General features: G+C 40.4%; 1 protein-coding gene and 1 long non-coding RNA gene across 11 annotated transcripts in view; one reads left to right on the top strand and one right to left on the bottom strand.

Annotated features, from left to right (window-relative positions):
- Nucleotides 1-17,181, top strand: part of LOC309539174 — a 101,851-nt gene that overhangs the window by 67,616 nt on the left and 17,054 nt on the right. For all 7 annotated transcript variants that reach the window (XR_014222729.1, XR_014222730.1, XR_014222731.1 and 4 more), the window contains exon 4: nucleotides 16,729-16,872. This is a non-coding gene — a long non-coding RNA (uncharacterized lncRNA). The remainder of the gene's footprint in view (nucleotides 1-16,728; nucleotides 16,873-17,181) is intronic.
- Nucleotides 2,971-17,181, bottom strand: part of CDKAL1 (CDKAL1 threonylcarbamoyladenosine tRNA methylthiotransferase) — a 229,161-nt gene continuing 214,950 nt past the window's right edge. For all 4 annotated transcript variants that reach the window (XM_082234990.1, XM_082234989.1, XM_082234991.1 and 1 more), the window contains one exon: nucleotides 2,971-6,134. In XM_082234990.1, the coding sequence (XP_082091116.1) occupies nucleotides 5,943-6,134 (192 nt within the window). In that variant the 3' untranslated portion in view covers nucleotides 2,971-5,942. The remainder of the gene's footprint in view (nucleotides 6,135-17,181) is intronic.

Below are 17,181 nucleotides of genomic sequence, written 5' to 3'. Positions count from 1 at the left end.
TCCTATTTCTCCCTCTTCCTGTGTGTATTGCCCTTCACATTTATATGATGCTTAACATACATACATATAGGTGTTGCTCTGACAATATTCATTCCACTCTGCTTACTACCACCTGTCTTTTGTAGTTTCTAAGTGGAAGAGGTTGCACAGTTCTCGGAACTCACATTCTCTCTCAGTTTGAGATCTCACAGATAGCAGAGGGGAAGGAGACCTTTGAACAGCCTTTCTGGGAAGCACAAGCCTAGAAGACATTGAAGGCTGTACACACAGTGGTCAGAATCCTGCTGTCTAAAGACATTGCTTCAGGGTCTGATCCACATCAGCCCAGCAGGGAACCCTTACACAGCCAAAGTCAGGAAATCTCTGGCAGTTGTGGCAAAAGCTCCAAGCCTGAGCGGTTTACTAAAAATAATCTCTGAGAAGCACGGCAGAAGCTTGGAAACTGCCTAAGCATACCTCAGTGCTTGGGGCAAGTAATTAGGATTGCATCAGAAGCCCATATTGACTTCCCTCAACAAGAAACTAGCATGCATGTGTCCATCATATCTCATTCAACCCCAAGCTCTTCTGAACAAAACCAGACAGCTATCAAGCTCTAAATTTGGTGCTCACTAAGCACCAGTTCACACCCGCAGTGCCACTGTCATCTTTTCTATGCCACCCTCTTAATAGCTGTCACAGCCCGGACTATGCAGTTAAGGAGCGGTGTGTGGGGAAGGCAACCTGCACAAACGCCTGAAGCCTTTGCTTATATATTCCTCCCAAATAGCTCAAGAAAGCCAGCCTTGCAGGAATTCCCTTTTGCTCTTGCTACAGTTCATTTCAGAGACCAGAGAGGTTCACCTAAGGCCTGTGGAGTTTGTGCTAGCTGAAAAGCTAATGGATACATTTTAACTGCTGGTGCCAGGCCTTGTGAATACTAATGAAGTAACAGCAATTATGAGGCAGTTCCCCCAGTCAAGGCAAACATAACAAAAAAGACTTTACAAATCTAACTGGCAATTAGGCCATTTTCTTCCCCCTTCAGAAAGCATGGCCCAGGGAAGAATGTGCTGTTGGATGCCTGGGACCTGGTGCCAGTCACTTTTCTGCGAAGCCTTTATGCTACCCCTCTAGTGCCCATATCCTAATGTAACTAAGCCTAAATACATACACAGAAAACCATCCATTGTTTTCTTTTAAGCAGTTTCCATTTCTGCTCCTTGCATCTGCCATTTTCCTTAGCCAGCCATTGAGGACCCATCTTCTCGGTCTATGTAAAGCTCTGTTTACATGGATAGTGATGTAACAATGATAACATTTAGGGTGGTTGTCCCTGGTCCATTTACTGGAGGAGCGGGGAATCTGCCCATATATTATTGGAACTTCAGCTCCCATCTGCCCTGGCCAGTGTGGCTGATGCAAGGGATGATGGGAGTTGTAGTGTGGCCACACCTGGAATGCCACAGGTTCCCGTCTATCCTTCGGCACCTCACATTTCTGCACACGAGCTTCTCAACACCACAAATTCATTTTCCACAGAGATGTTTGATGCGAGTACAGCCATGCTAAAATTGTGAGACCAGGATACAGCAACAATAGGGGCAACAAAAAACCCTGGCAGAAACAGTACCTATAACCTCACATCTTGTTTTGTTAAGCTCTGTTTGTGATGCTTCGGGGCCTGTAGTTCCTTTTTTTCAGTTTCGGCTAAATTCAGCTGTGGATATTTGCCACTTGAAAGAATGTTAATCCACAGTAACTGAATTCAAAACTATTACTGAGTAGCAGCAGGGTAAGAGAGATGGGCAGAAAAAAATCACACTGTGATTGTACCATAGAATACTGCATTTGCCAGCGTAAGCAGCGAGTTGGTCTTTGTGACACCTTGAATTTACATACATTATGACAAGTTTTGTTTTTAAAAAAACCCAAACATACAGGCTATTAGCTTATTTTTATAGACATCACATATTAGGAAACATCCTGTGTGTGGGCAGACCATGCTGTTCTCCCACATGTTTCCTGCTTGGCAGGGGGTTGGACTCGATGGCCCTTGTGGTCTCTTCCAACTCTATGATTCTATGATTCTATGTATTCAGAGGCACTGGAAATCTTTTTAAGTTGTCAGCCCTGTACACAGGGTACGAGGAATTCTATTTTCACTCATTCCACGGTGAGAGATTAGCAGCTTGAAATCACTTTGACAGTTTGTTACTCTATTGCATACTGCAGGGAATTTTAATTCCAACCTGTGAAATTGTAATTGCTTCTCAAAAAGAACAGAGGGATTCTGGGTAATGGCTGCAACCAAGCTCAGTATCAGAGTTGCCAGTTGCTGCCACTTTAGATATTACTTGCTGTTACTCAAAAATCACTCCAGCTTTCCATATGGGGAGCTGAACTGGGGAGTGAGACTAAATTAACAGGAACTGTCAGATGTTCAGAAATCTGCAGGCAGGAATGTGACAGAGGTGGCGGAGTTCTCAGAAGGTACCATTTTCTCTCTCTCACACATACACACACCCTAAGCATTGTGTTTTGTTTTTTTTCCCTACCAAGGGGTGATTGTTTGTAGTCAGCTTGTGAAAGATATTTGCATGCGTCCTAGACGTGGCAGGTAGTTCGGGCTGCAATTTATAGATAGGCACAAATCACTGGGTAGTGAGCATTGAGTCCCCAAGTACTAGACCAGCTTCTCTTTTCTTATCTTTTGGCTACGGCATCGTGGAGTTTGCCCCAATGCCTGTCTTGGCTACTTTCTCCTGGGCCAGGTTGCTATTGTGGGACCTTGCCTACCTGTATTGAATAATCATAGAATCGTAGAGTTGGCAGGAACCCAAGGGTCTTCTAGTCCAGCCCCCTTCAATGCAAGAAAGACCCATGTACTGGAGGAACTTGCAACAGATCTTTAGCTCAGGGTCACCACAGGGCAAACTGAATATACGTTATAGTTATATCAGGTGGAATCAACAGACAAAAGACCAAGGCTTAGAGTAAAAGAATATACAATTTATTACAGGAAAGGATGCATTGCTTTACACAGAACCAGAAGGCTGATTACTCAGGGAAAGTTCCAAGGGGACTGCCAACACCGTTCTTCCAAGGGAGATGCTCGTAAATTGTCTTGGGTGCCAAGCCCATGGGGTTGCCTGGGCGTTCTGTGGTAGAGAAGTGAAGGCCAGTGGAGTCCTACAGCTGAAGTAGGAGCAAAAGGCTGTGCATTGCCTGATGATTCAGACAAAAACAGATGATAAAAGGGAGCAGGAGGGTATGAAGGGCAGCTAAGCTGACCAAAGGTTGGAGCCACCTGAGCTACGATAGTTGCCACCAAAATGGAACACTGAGGCTTAAGAAAGAGATCTCTTAAAGGGTCAGTCGCCCAGGGAAGGAACCAAAGGAAAGAAGAGCAAGGTTTCCCAAACTTGGGTCTCCAGCTATTTTTGGACTACAACTCCCATCATCCCTAGCTAGCAGGACGAATAGTCAGGGATGATGGGAATTGTAGTCCCAAAACTGCTGGAGACCTAAGTTTGGGAAACCCTGGTCTAGAGTGTGGGGTAGGGGGAATCAAAGTGCCCATATCCATAGGATTTAAGTTTCCAACCTCAGGTGATGAGTGCAAAGATATGCCAAGCGCAAATCAGGGTTCTCCTTGCAAATATCTGCTGGAGTGTTCTCACCTCAAGTCATGTTAATAAGTGCAACTATGAGAATTACTGGGTGGCTTACTCTGTCAGGTGGTCAAATCAGGATGACGGAACTTGATTAGAGGTCAGGTAGAAGGGGAAGCGGGGTTATTGTTTTGTTTATTAAATTACACATTTTTGTGTTGCAATATGCTGTAAACTGCCCTGGGATCCTAAGATGAAGGGCAATATATAAATTTAATGTGTGTGTGTATGTTTACATGTTTCAGGTATCTCATGGTAATATGATTGGCAATAGATTTTACTTTACTTTAGGTCAAGTGTTGCAGTTGACAGTGGTTTCTGTAATCCCCAAAGTGAGAGCCTGGCGATGGGGAGTGCTTGGTATGAATGCTTGTGTGTGTGTTGCTGCTTGCTGTGTATGTTGGCATTTTGCTAGCTTTGTCATGAGTCTCATAGCGAAGTTATGTGGGGGATTGTTGCTTAAGGATGTGACACTGAACTCTGGGATTGGCTGCACAGTGTGGATAGTTTGACTGAAGGGTGTGCAAGAGGAGTGAAGTTTGGGTATTTCAGTTTATAGTGTTTATGTGTTTGTTGTGAGTCTGTTGATTATGTAAGGGTGTGTTTGAGTGGAACTGAGTGGGATGCATTTTAGCTGTGGTTAGATTAGGCTGTGTTTCTTTTTGTTTAAGGGGCTGGGAATTTAATTGGCTCATTTAATTGCATGATTGATTGGGCATATGGTAGGTTAGTGTGATTATTTTTATTTTTATTTTGCTTAGTTGCTAATTACACTATTTAAAAATGTGGCTGTTTGGGGAAATGTTTTATGCCAATGTTTAAGCTGTTAATTGTGGTGTTTTATGTAATACAGAATTTCTCTAGAATTTTTTGTATTTGATCTTTTAAGATAGGCTGTAAACTACTTGGAGATCCCCCTTCTCAAAAATAATATAAGCAGTAATAAATAAAAACGGATAAATTTCTACACCCATCCACTGATGGAAGAACAAAGAAGAGACAAGATTTATCCAATGTTCAAGTTAATGGGCCTAATATCCATCAGGCAAGTAATTTAATTTCCAGCAGAGAAATTCAAGAGCAGGTTACTTAGGGTCTTGCAACTTTTGAGGCCTTGGTTTTAGGCATGGTTTCAAATATGTATTGTATGCTGCACTAGCATACCATGGGAGACTGATTGCCCTTAGTGTGGTTTGGAAGATATATGGTGGAAATTCCACCTAGTCAGTGGGATAGCATCTGGAAAGTAGAGCGTCTATTATCTGCTTCTATCTATATCAGAGAGGATATATCAAAAACAATCCACAGATAGTATTATACCCAAGTGAAAGTAACACACAAACTGGGTACCGTGACCCCAGACTACAGGTCTGTTTGCTATTAATCTGATACTTTTATTCATCTGTGGTGGGAGTGTCCATAGGTAGTGAGAATTTGGGATGGAGGTACTCATGAAGATCCACCCTATAATGGATAAAGCAGAGATACTCACTTGTAGCAAATTGGCAGGAGGCATTCTGATGGGTGAAAGCCAACCAAGAAAACATTCTGCTTTACCCAATCTCAAGAATGCGTCATTATTTGGGGAACTGCAAAATTGTAATCTGCACATGTTCTTGCTTTAGGAAGCACATATGGACAGATGATGCATTAGCCAGGGACGAAAGACACTAAATGAGGGAATAGCAAAACATTCACAACTTTCAATATTGCCTTATCTCCTCTGGACCTTTACGTATTTGAGAGAATGGATTCTAAAGCGATTTACTGTATTTTAGTTTTGTTGTTTGCATTTAGAGTCTGAACTACTCATTCTTATGAACATGAAGAAAATATATAACAATAGAAATCAATAGTTACAACTTTTATAGTCTGAATGCCCAGCAACTTTTGAACTGAATATTTCATTAAAACACAAAAGATGACATGTTTCTAGGTATATTAAGAGAGAAAGTTTAATAAGGCTTCACATAAGCGCATTATCAACTGTTTGACTTAAGAAAAATACTTCAATAACTTAATTTTCTAAAACATACACCTATGGGTGGCAAATATGAATCTGGTATATGCAGACAAACACTTTCTTTTAAAATGCAAAAGCGTGGAAAAGCCTGTTAACTTGATCTTGGAAAAATAACTAAATAACTTATACCAATGTAGGAGAGTCTTATCTAGACTATGATTACAAGGTAAGGCCTTGGCGTATAAATTGTCCGACTTTTTATTCTGACGTTTCCAACCATCTTGTTATATTTCCTGACGATGTCATCATTCAGTTCAGATTTCCACTTAAACACCTCGATAGTAAAAGGCAATAAGGACTGCCAGAAGAGTCACACTTAGTGACAGCGCCTTCAGTACACCTCCCCCTTGTTGCCAAGGCAACTGCATTGCCATCCTGTAGCTCAATGGTCCTTTATGCCTCTCAGCAGATGGACAGGCTTTTGATTCTGAGCTGTTCTCCAGTGCATGTCTGAACTCCTGTGGAGAAATGCAGAAATTAAATTGAGAAAGATGCAAAGAACATTTGGCACGTATCAAGTACAAAGGAAAATTCCCTTCAACTTTCAACAAGCCAATTCTCTTGTAGCTTAGAATAAATTAAATAATATAGTACAATTGTATAAAACAAAGAGCTGAGGCCGTTGCAACATGGAATTGGCCTTTTCAATGAAATTAACTGCCAAAGCAATAAAGCTGTTAACATCACTGTAGACTAAAATCCTATTTTACAATATAACTCATGCCAATTCATTTGAGATCTGTATTTTCCCTTTAGTATTTCTGTTTCCTTAAAAGGCAAATCTGCAGTCAGTGATAAAGTGGACCAGCAGCACTGTTGTCTTTCCCATTGTACAGCACCACTAAGTCTGATAATTTCTGTCCCACAGTATGCCAGCTCAGCAGTCTTCTAACATCCTCTGCAGTTCTTTCCCCATCTCTCTCAGGAGGTGCCTGCACTAAAACATCCATCTTATTGATCATACTCGGAGCTACTTTTCCACACAGGGGGGAAAAAGCATGTGTGATTGGCATGTGCATCTATTTCACTGCACACACTCTGGAAGATTATGTCCAACTGTAGCTTCCCAGCACCTGAAATATGCACTATTTCATTGTTTTCTACTATAGATATCATTTGGGAGGAATATCCAGGTGTGCTTACAACTGCTTTTGCTGCTAAGGTTACAAACCTGATGGAAACATCAGGTATATACTCCTGTTGTTCTTCTATTGGTGTATTAACAGTAAATCCATCACTGCCCAATCTGACTTACTCCAGCAGTCCTTTGGTTCTTACTGACGTGGTGTGACTAAAAATACTTATCAGTCAGATCTCTGTCTCTTTGCCCATCTGCCTCCCCTCTCTGTGTACATTGGTGCCTGCTGGCCCTCTTGTTTTCATACCTTGCCTATATAATTTTCCTCCCCATCACTGCCCTACATTATTTAGCAATCCTCCTTCAGATGAATTCCTGGCTCGTGATCAACTTGGTCTTTGGAATGATCATCTTATGCTACAAGTGCATAAACCTGCTTCCAATATCTCATCTAGACCTTTCCAGGAGATTCCTCCTGGATCTTCAGTTCAGAGCTAGCCTTTGATCCCACAGGGACTCTCAGTACCTTGATTACTTCAGCTGTCAGGCACCCATCCCAAAATACACTGATATCATCCTTATTTACCAGTGCGTGTTGCTATCTTTATTTGGGCTAATAGCAGTATAGCCTTGGCAGCAAGCACAAGGTTTAGTAGTCAAGATTGCAAGGTACATGAGCAAGGTAAGAGGTTCATAAGCAAATGAAAGATGTTCCAATGGTTGACACAGCCCTCCCACCAAGCTTTTAAAGATGAGGCAACTTGCCCTATGTGTCGGCTATGTGCGCACTGTCTGATTCCACTTATGAAGGCAGCGCCTGGTTCTTGAAGATAAAACAGTGACCTGCCTCTCTGCTTCCAGCTCTGCCACCACCTCTTCCTCCTTCAGACCCTCCTGGCTGGTTGTAGTCCTCCTCCCTCCCTGATGAGGCTCTGTGCTCCACCAAAGGGGCATGCCAGCAGCTCTGCTTCTCCCTCTCTGACATCTAGGCTCATAAGGAGAGGACCCCTCTGCATCCCTGGGTGCCAGCCTTCCAGCACCCCCACCCTGGCCCACAGATTCCTTTTTAAACATCTAAGGCAGCAATGACTTATGGTGCATGAATGAACTACAGGTGTTGGAAACTTGTGGAACGTGAGGTTGTTATGCAGAAAGGTGTTAAAGCCATGGGAATAAAAGAATACTAAACTGTATCCACCATTCGGAAGGTAGTACTAGGCTTCCATCATAAAATATTACATAAATAGATGGCTATTTCCATGTAGCGACAGACAGAGTAATTAAAATCAATTGCCTAATGAATCTGAAAAATTAATAACTGGCTACAGCTATTCATTCCTGGAGTCAAAGCTAATTAACCTTTATATGGAGAAATAAACTGGAAACCACAGAGTACCAATTATTAAACATTTCACTAATTTGCAACAAAAGCTACCTCATAATAGACTTCATTTTGTAGACTGATTAAACTTGGAAGAAAAGCTTGCACAGAGGAATCTAATTATTTCCTTGGATGCCTATTAGTTTTCTTTATCCCATTATCAATTTACAGTATACCCTATATTCAGTGAATATGTTTTACTTTCTAAGTGATAAATTTTTACATTTATAAATTGTGCTTAGACAAATGCCTAATTTGATCAATGTTACTTAAACTAAAGTAGGAGTATCTGCATGACCAAAGAAAGCCTAATGAGTGAATATGGTTTACTGCAGGGCCAATCTTTCTTTCTGAGTTTCAGCCAAGGCAAAGAGTTCCAGTGTGAAGAATGCTTCATTTTACTCTTTAATTTGGTAAGCTAACAACATCCAAGACTCTCTTGACAGGGGTTTTTATGATATGGTTTACTTGCTGGGAAAATGTCCAAGGCATCATTGATTGGATTAAAAATCCAAATTTATTGATATGTCTGTTTGAAAAAGCTTTATTAAGACATTATCCACAAGCATTATTATTGGTCAACAGTAGTTTATGCTCCCGGGGTACAAAGAAAAAGGCACTTTAATCTTCTATAGATCTGGGATAAATACTAAGAAAGAACAAGTCCTGCCCCAAATCCCCACTAGCTTCTGTAGTTGATGATTAATTAGAATTTATGTGGGAAAACATGGGACATGAAGGGGTAATTGTGTATTCAGATGAAATGATGACAATACAATTTAAGTTTTCTTTAAAAATCAACTTTGGGTAAAAGGTTCTCTGCTTAGTTTGAGTTTTCCCCCCAAATTAGATCCATCTAAATTACTTTTTGAGATCAAATATCCAATTAAGAGTTTTAATAAGATGGGAGAAGGAATAATAAACAAAGCTTGTGAAGAATCTATAAAATTTTGCAGAAATAAAAATATAAATTTGAAAAAGGTATAAGAAATACAGTGAATTGTACTCTGGGCATCAAAGAGAAGATATCTATGCAAATATGGGAACATTTTTCAATAACTGCCAAACCTTTCTCCTAAATATGGACGCTTGAGGAAAATTACTACAAGTTGCTTATCGGAGTTTATTGCTGCTTTCCTGATAAGCAAGACAAAAATGTTCTCGAATTCCTAACTGTGAAAGGTGATATTTATCATTTGTGATAGACTTGTTCTTGGACCACCAGAATCAAAGAAGCACTGTATGGAAAAAGATAAATATTATAATGGAAAAGATATAGGGATGTACTGAACATTGGATTCACTGGTGCTTCTTCTCACCTATAGGATTTGATATATGATAATAATAATAAGAATGGTTTTTGTAGAATACTGGAAACAAAAATTTACAAACACAAACGGGCTAGATAAAACGTAGGAACAGGCAAAAATAATCAAATATGCAACAATATAGGAAGAAACAGCAATATAAAGAATAGGATACCATTATAATTTTTTTGCATCATGAATTTTCAACCGTTGTTAGTAATAAAATGCCCAAGGCATATTAATGAGCTTACAATCTACCACCCTTAAAAACTGGATGTCTAATGGCAGTACATATCTGTGGCATCAAAACTATTTTGATTATTTTTATATCAGTCATTAGATCTAAGAGAATTAGAGCAAAGCATGAAACTATTTGTTTTTTGGACAGTGGCCTCTACTATACGAATCACATAGTAAATGCCATTAGTATACTGTCAGTATCAATATTTAGCAAATATTTAAAACCACTCAGAGAATGAGTTCAGTGTCATGTCTTGAATTCATGTTAAATCCAACATTTGCAGCTTGAAATTAACTGTGTCTTGAGAAGCCTCATTACTAATGGGGATTCCTCCCCCAGCCCAAACATCATAGATTTACATGAAATCCCTGAAATGCCGCAAGGCGCTCCCCCGCCCATAATGACAGAATTTTAATAATTAATCCTTTCCCTTTTTGACAATGCAGCATGAAATATGTACGTTTTTGCATGAAAGAAGTGAAAACTGAGAGCAGCCATCCCAGTTCACTTTAATGGGCACTTTGTTCAAATAGAACAAGAGAAAGGAGAAGCAAAGAACATATATTGGGGGGGAATGGAACTGTTAATCAAACCTCAGTAATAGTTTATATTTTATGAAATCCCCAAAGTCAGGTGTAAAAATTACCAACAACAAGGCAAACATAGTAACTGTTCTGGAAGTAGCCTTTCAACTTGTTTTGGCTGTGACAGCAGCAGAAACAAAAGGTTTTACTAATAAGGTATAATATAAATTATTAACACTTCTAGTGTATGATCAAACGCATTTCAGAGTATTTGCTGAATAATTCTGACCTGATGTGTGCCAGTAATAATATGTATTTGCACACTCTTATTCAGTCTCACTCATTTCCCGCTTTCTGATGCACCTGCAACCTACAAAATAAATCTAATAATTATAGTGCAGGTTTGCATGAGATCTTACTCATGTACACCAAGACTGACATTACAGATTGGAAGGAGTATATACGTAAAACACAGCTTCCCTTATTCTAAAATAAACAAATCACCTCTTGACCCATCTGCTCTCGCCAATTATTGTGCAATTTCCTTTCTCCCCAAACCCACTGAGCATACTGCTTACTCCTCAACTTTCTCTCCTTCAAGCCTGATTTTGGTCCCCCTCCTTCTACCCTCAGCACTCCACTAAAACTGCCCTCACCAAAACTATCCTGCTAAATCCAAAAAGTCTCTATTCAAGTCCTTATCCTCCTTGGCTTCTCTGCCTGCTTTTGATACAGTTGAACACTCCTTCCTCAACTCCTGTTTCCTCTGTAGGTCTTGATGATTCTGTCCCTCTTCTTTCCCTTTCTCCATTGATCACCTTTTTGTAACACGGGAACAGATCTGTTCGGTATGTAGGAACATTAGTAGCTTATGGAATCATGTGCATCCTTCACATGCTAGTGCCAGTGGTCCTGGTGGCTGACATGAGATTTGATCACTCACCAAGCGCAAGTCTATCAACAGACCACTTTAGTATTCCCTGAGTTCACCATGAATACAAAGTTGTTTATATAAAAATCTCATGGCTCCATTGTCTTCTCACACACCAAAGTAGTGTAGGTGCTTTCTGTGCCGGCTGGTATGCATCTAAACACCAGAGGGAGTGACTGAAGACTCTTTTTTTAATTTCATGCTCAGTCAAGTTTAAGAGTCATTAACAGAACCTCTCTCCCTGGAAATGTTAAGTTCTGGGAACTTTTTTTGATTTACCTAATCAGCAGTGGGATAACCTCACACAAATGTTCCTAATGCATGCAGGAAAGACCTCTGCTCTCTGAAAGTTGCTGTTAGGGTGTTGGGTGGGTTTTTTGGCATGTTTCCAAATTAATAATACTGTTCCTTTCCAAACACATTCTATCAGGAAGGTTAAATTCATACCATATACGTTTCTAGAGAAGTTACTTTGATTCTTGAGTAAGCTCTGTGGTCTCAAAAGGGAAATAGTTGCTCAATGGCGCAGCTCAAATTTATTCTACCAGTTTTAATGGATGCTATGTAGCAGTGTGTCATCTATTAATGCCAGGCATACATCACCAAGGTTTGGACCATGGCTTACTGCTCAAGCCCCTCAGTTCAGGATCATAACAGTAAGGTTCCTAGGCAAAGTTTGAGCCAGGATTTTTAGTCATGTTGTGTGTGTGCTAGAGTCACTATCAAATTGCTAAAGGAGAAGACTGTTGAAACAACACAGTTACTGACAGTGATGTGTCACACAGTTTATTATGAAGCAATGAGGCACACTTCAGATACTGCCACCAGCCAGAGGGAGCCTCTTAGGGCCACTGGGAGGTTGTACCCCATGGCAAGAGTGAAAACCATGTACACTGGCAAGAAAAGGAGCAATTGTTCCAAGGTTCCTTCGGCCCTCTTCGCATGTCATGGTAAATAATAGTTAAGGTTTGTTTTTGGCTTACTGATGGTGGTTCATGATATCTGGTTCAGTAATAAAATGAAGAGAGAGACTGTGGTTTGTTTCTCTCACCTGCTAAGCAGGCAGGAACAAAATGGCCCAGATCAGGATGTTCATGGCCAAAAATAATCTATGTGCAAACTTGGCCCTTGTGAGCCTGTGGGCAGGGACTGTTTTATCTTTGAATATCTATACAATGCTTAGAAAATGCTAGGCACTTTATGAGTGTTGATCAACAACTTATTGATATTATAAGGCCTTGAACAAGATGTAGAGTTGAGGCCACAGCCTACGCTTATTACTGCCTTCTAAAAACATCCCAGCTGCTTGACTTGCCTGCCACCCTCTTCCCCAGTCCAATCGTTTGGTGGCTCCAACTCATTTATTTGTATGGCAGTATTTCTGAGATTTACACTTTAAAATCCAGAGCGGGGGGAGGACTGGTAGGAGATCTGCTTACAAAAGTCTGTATTCATGAGCAGAGAATAGAGTACTAGAAACTGTGTGATCCAATTAAGTTGACTACTAGTAGATTCAGTACAAATAATCTGATGTTAGGATTTCATAACTCTTTGCAAATATTTTAAGTTGTGCAAAACCCAGAATATTTCAAATATGTATGTCTTATTTTGGTATGACTCCCACCTTCCTTGCAAAACAGAATTTCCCTCTGAACATTTAAATACCCAACATCTTGAAGCATAAAGCCACTCAGATGTGAAAAACTGCATTTCCCATTTCTCCAAGCCACACTTACTGGAGGGGAAAGAGCTCACAGCAATATGGCTTATCAATATGTAGCAGTCAACCAGCCAGAGGTGTGGCATAATTTATCTTTGCAAGAATGCTTTTTAATCCTCATGCATCACTAAGTAGCAAAAGTAATTCCTCTCTCTCTGCAGGTTAGTTACATTAAATCATTTTAAAATGTTTATGCTGAAAACAATCTGCTTGTATCATAAATGTGTGATCTCAAAAGTCCTAGGCAATATAATTTCTTGCAAAATAAGAGAATCTGAATCCACATGAGCCTCTTGGATTGCTTCCACAAGCTTAGCAGGCAGTGTTTTCTGCCTATTTCAGTTTCTTTTGTGAAATTCCAAGTAGTTCCACTGAAATGCGTTAATGCCAAAACCATCTATCAGGAGTCCAAAGAAAGAAATTGTGGACAACATAGGAGATACTTGAAAATGACAACCATATGATATGCCTGGAGGAGAAAGGAACACAAACTTACAGTACAACCACCTCATGACCTTGGCTGGTTCAGGTTTTCAGATGCTATTTTTGGCTGTTAACTCTCTGACTCTGAAGGCACCACAACAGTAGCTTTATATACTAAAATGATCTCTGATGAAATAGGAGCATGATTTCTTCCTCCTAGGGAATTCTGGGCTATTAATCTATGCTAACAGTGTTCTCAGCTTCTTTGTTTATGTGCAGACATGCATGTTAAACAGTTCTGGTAGGAAAGAAGCTTCCAACAAGATAAGCAAAATTTCTAATGCTTATCACACATAATAGCCTTGGAAAGAATGGGCAATATGTTGTTCCTATAAAGAAACCTTCTGAATATAATGATATTGTTCTCTGATGTACTTTCATTCTTTAGCAGCTTTTTCTAGACTAAAATTAATGTGAATACTCTACAAAGCAGTTTCCTATCTTAAATAACTGTTTCTTTAAAAGAATTTGCAGTCAAGCACACAAAAAACCTTATAGCTGGCAAGCAGGACTCTGTCTGAGCCTAATGAACATAACACAGCCTAATGCAGCCTCCACTGTAGTGAAAGCTACATTGGCTTCAGGGTTCAGGGCCTCCTCTTACATGCACCTAGAAGAGGTAGAGCACACAAGCTAAGAATTGGGTTATGCTGCTCTTGATGATCTTGGTTACTCTGTGGAAACAGTAGCACTGTTCGGGGGGGGGGAGGGCTCTGCTGGTCTTGGGGTCCAGGCAAATGCCCACTCTTGCCACCCTCTGGAGCTATCGCTGAGGGGGAGTGTTTATTTCACAAACACAAAATGCAGTTGCACAGAGAAAATTTCCTGCTAATGTAACTCAGAGAGCATGAAAAGAACTATATGCGGTCAGGATACTTGCAAAGGAAAATGCTGAGATAGTCATGTCAAAGCTGAACCCGCCAAATCTACAGTTTATCAGGGATTGCTCAGAGGAAACAACAACAGTGCTCTAGTCCAAAGATTGCCATAATGCAAGAAGCAGTAATGGGAGCAGATTTCAGAACTCAAGCTCAAATATACTTTATTCCCCCACCCCAACATAAGCATAGTCAATATATCAAAGTATGTTGTGTATATAAAGGAAATTGGGCCACATAAGTTCCTATCCCCTTTTGAAATAATAGGCAATACAAACATTGTGTATATTAGTTATGAGAGTAAATTAAAAGTTAATTGTTCATTCATTGAGTTGATTATCTTCGCAGTGGTAAAAACGATATTAAATATCTAAACTATTACCGGCATGTGAGCTATTCTTATCTTCCAATAGTACATGGAACACAGAATGTACAATTGGATTTTTGAAAATATTGCAAAAAGACCCCCTGCCAGGAACTCAATCAAAGATCTTAGGTGTGAAAAATTACGAGATGAGAAAGGAATGCCCAAACTGGCTTTTCACAAATGGGTCACTGATCTGTCGGACATCAGATCTACGTTCAACACTTTTTTATTTACTACTTCTTACCTTTACACATGCAGCTTTCATTTGCTTTTTTATTATTAAAGTCCTCAAATTTAAAACTGCTTTAAACTTTTGTGCTTTAGAGAATAAAGGTTGAGAGGAAAGAGTGTTAATAGATGTTTTAAGGGTCAAACCTTCTGTGCTACATATACATATAATTAAGAACATCTGAATCATCTGAATCTTCTTCTGATCTTTAGCCCGGTAATGGAAAAAACGCTCTCTCACAATTTATTTAAAACCCAGTTTCTTCTCAAAAGATCAAGGGTGGGGAGGGGCAAGGGAAGGGTGGGTATGCCTTAATGTTCAAATGAAGTTGTTACTAGGATCAAAGCTTCATCTGACTGAAAACCAGGTTGAAAACATGTGAGCCACAGGTTCCACTGCATTTGAAAAGAGTATTTGGGGTTGCAAAGGAAATACAAAAGGAGGAAAAGTAGTCACCTCACCATAATTTGGACTCCAACTAGGAAGAAAGATATTGCCATTTATAATGAACAGCACTATATCATGTTTTGGGTGAGTGAAATTCTTGTCCTGGGGATCATCCTTACTCTCAAGAGAAGCCTAAATGGAAAACTGTTGATGACTATTTGACACAATTGGCTGGAAACAACTGACCCTGACATTTTTTAAAAAATGATGAAAAAGAGTAACTATGTTCCAGTTCTTTCTGCTGTGCAACCTGGGGGAAATGTATGAAATGTTGACTTTATTCCTTTTGATATTATTGGCAGTTAACCATCTAACATTTCTAAACTTCAGTTCTAACCAGCAAAATCTCATTTTTGAGCGAAACACTTTATACTCTTGAATCAAAACAGACAAAATTCACTTAAACTCTAACTCTGTGGGTAATGCATCTATAATTGTGGATAGTCTTTTGTTTCCTTAACCATCCTAGAGGACATTGTTTTAGTCACTCTCAGGTTAAGTAAAGCATTTCATTGTCGGGAGAATGAAAAGAAGCTGCCCAATTTGTGCTAGACTTTGGACTTGCTCCTGGATGAGGATGCTGATCTAGCCTGTGTAGCAGAAACCTAATTAGGGAAGGAAGGAGAGGTCAAATTGACACAATTATACCCACCAGGTTACACATGCAGCAGGAGGTAGGAACCGGGGGTAGGGAGGCAGAGTTGTACGGAGCTATTGGAAGTCCATCCGCCTATCAAGATACACTTTCAAGTGACCTCCTGGTTTAGAGTGTGTGAACCTTGGGTAACAGACAGGATTGGGATTCTAATGATTTTGTTTGTTTGTTTATTAATTATGTTTAATATATTGTTTTTTGTCAAAGTGTTTTGCATAATTATGTATTTATTTGATGTGTTTAGATGCCACCCACCATTTGTCTCCTTGCCCGAGCTAGGTGAGGCACTCTTGGGGGTGCTATTGGTTTCCCCCAGATTACATGAAGCTGATGGGAGAGGTCATGCTGACAGCCAACTCTATCTCTCCATTTCAACTGGGGCCAAGAAGGCTGTAGATATACTGGACTGTGGTGTGGGGACAATGATGGATACGGGCTAAAACCTGAGGCTTCATCTATAGAAGGCAGAGATGCTGACTTTCAGTAGACAAACTGGTCCAGGAGAGGATGTACAACCGGTTCTGGATCCAGACTGCAACTTGGGAGCTACTATTAGATCTGACAGTGCAGATCTTGCTGGCAACTGTAGCTAAAATGTGTCTTTGCTCAATTTAGACAGATGCATGAACTGCTTACTTTCCTGGAGAAGCCAGAGCTGGCCAGTTACATACACATGCCTTACTTAACAGAGCATTTTACTGAAATATACCTACACAAAACTGCCAGTAACTGTGGTTCATGCAAAACCACAGAATGCTTTCAGGTTTCTACTTCCTGGATATTACACTCATCCTGTGGTATCTGTTTTCAGGCCCAATTCAAGGTGCTGGGTGCTACCCTCTAAAGCCCTAAATGGCTTGGGGCCAGAATATCTGAAAGACTGTCTTCTCCTGCAAGAACCTGCCTGTCAGTTATGGTCATCACCAGAGCCCTTGATCCTTGTTCTACTTTAAAGGTAAGTGTGACTAACAGTAACATGGCCTTCTTAGTGGCATCATCTCAATCGTGAAACTCTCTTCCAAGTAGGCCTGGGCAAAGTATCGATACATAGTCCAGGATTGGTATGAGGGCCAGACTGTGATGGCTGCTTCACCTGGCGTTATACTGCAGGTGAAACTGCCTCTGCTGAGCGCCTCTGCCACCAGCGCCCAAAGCGTGAGGGAGAAACAAGCTGTAGTCGGGCACTGGCGGCAGAGGCGCTCAGCAGAGGCAGTTTCACCTGCAGTATAACGCCAGGTGAAGAGGCCACCACCTCTGGCCCCAA

This window comes from Podarcis vaucheri (assembly GCF_965113315.1).
Source record: "Podarcis vaucheri genome assembly, chromosome: 8".
NCBI classification, from domain to species: domain Eukaryota; kingdom Metazoa; phylum Chordata; class Lepidosauria; order Squamata; family Lacertidae; genus Podarcis; species Podarcis vaucheri.
Note: the sequence above shows the minus strand (reverse complement) of the source record. Positions and strands in the feature narration are given on the sequence as shown.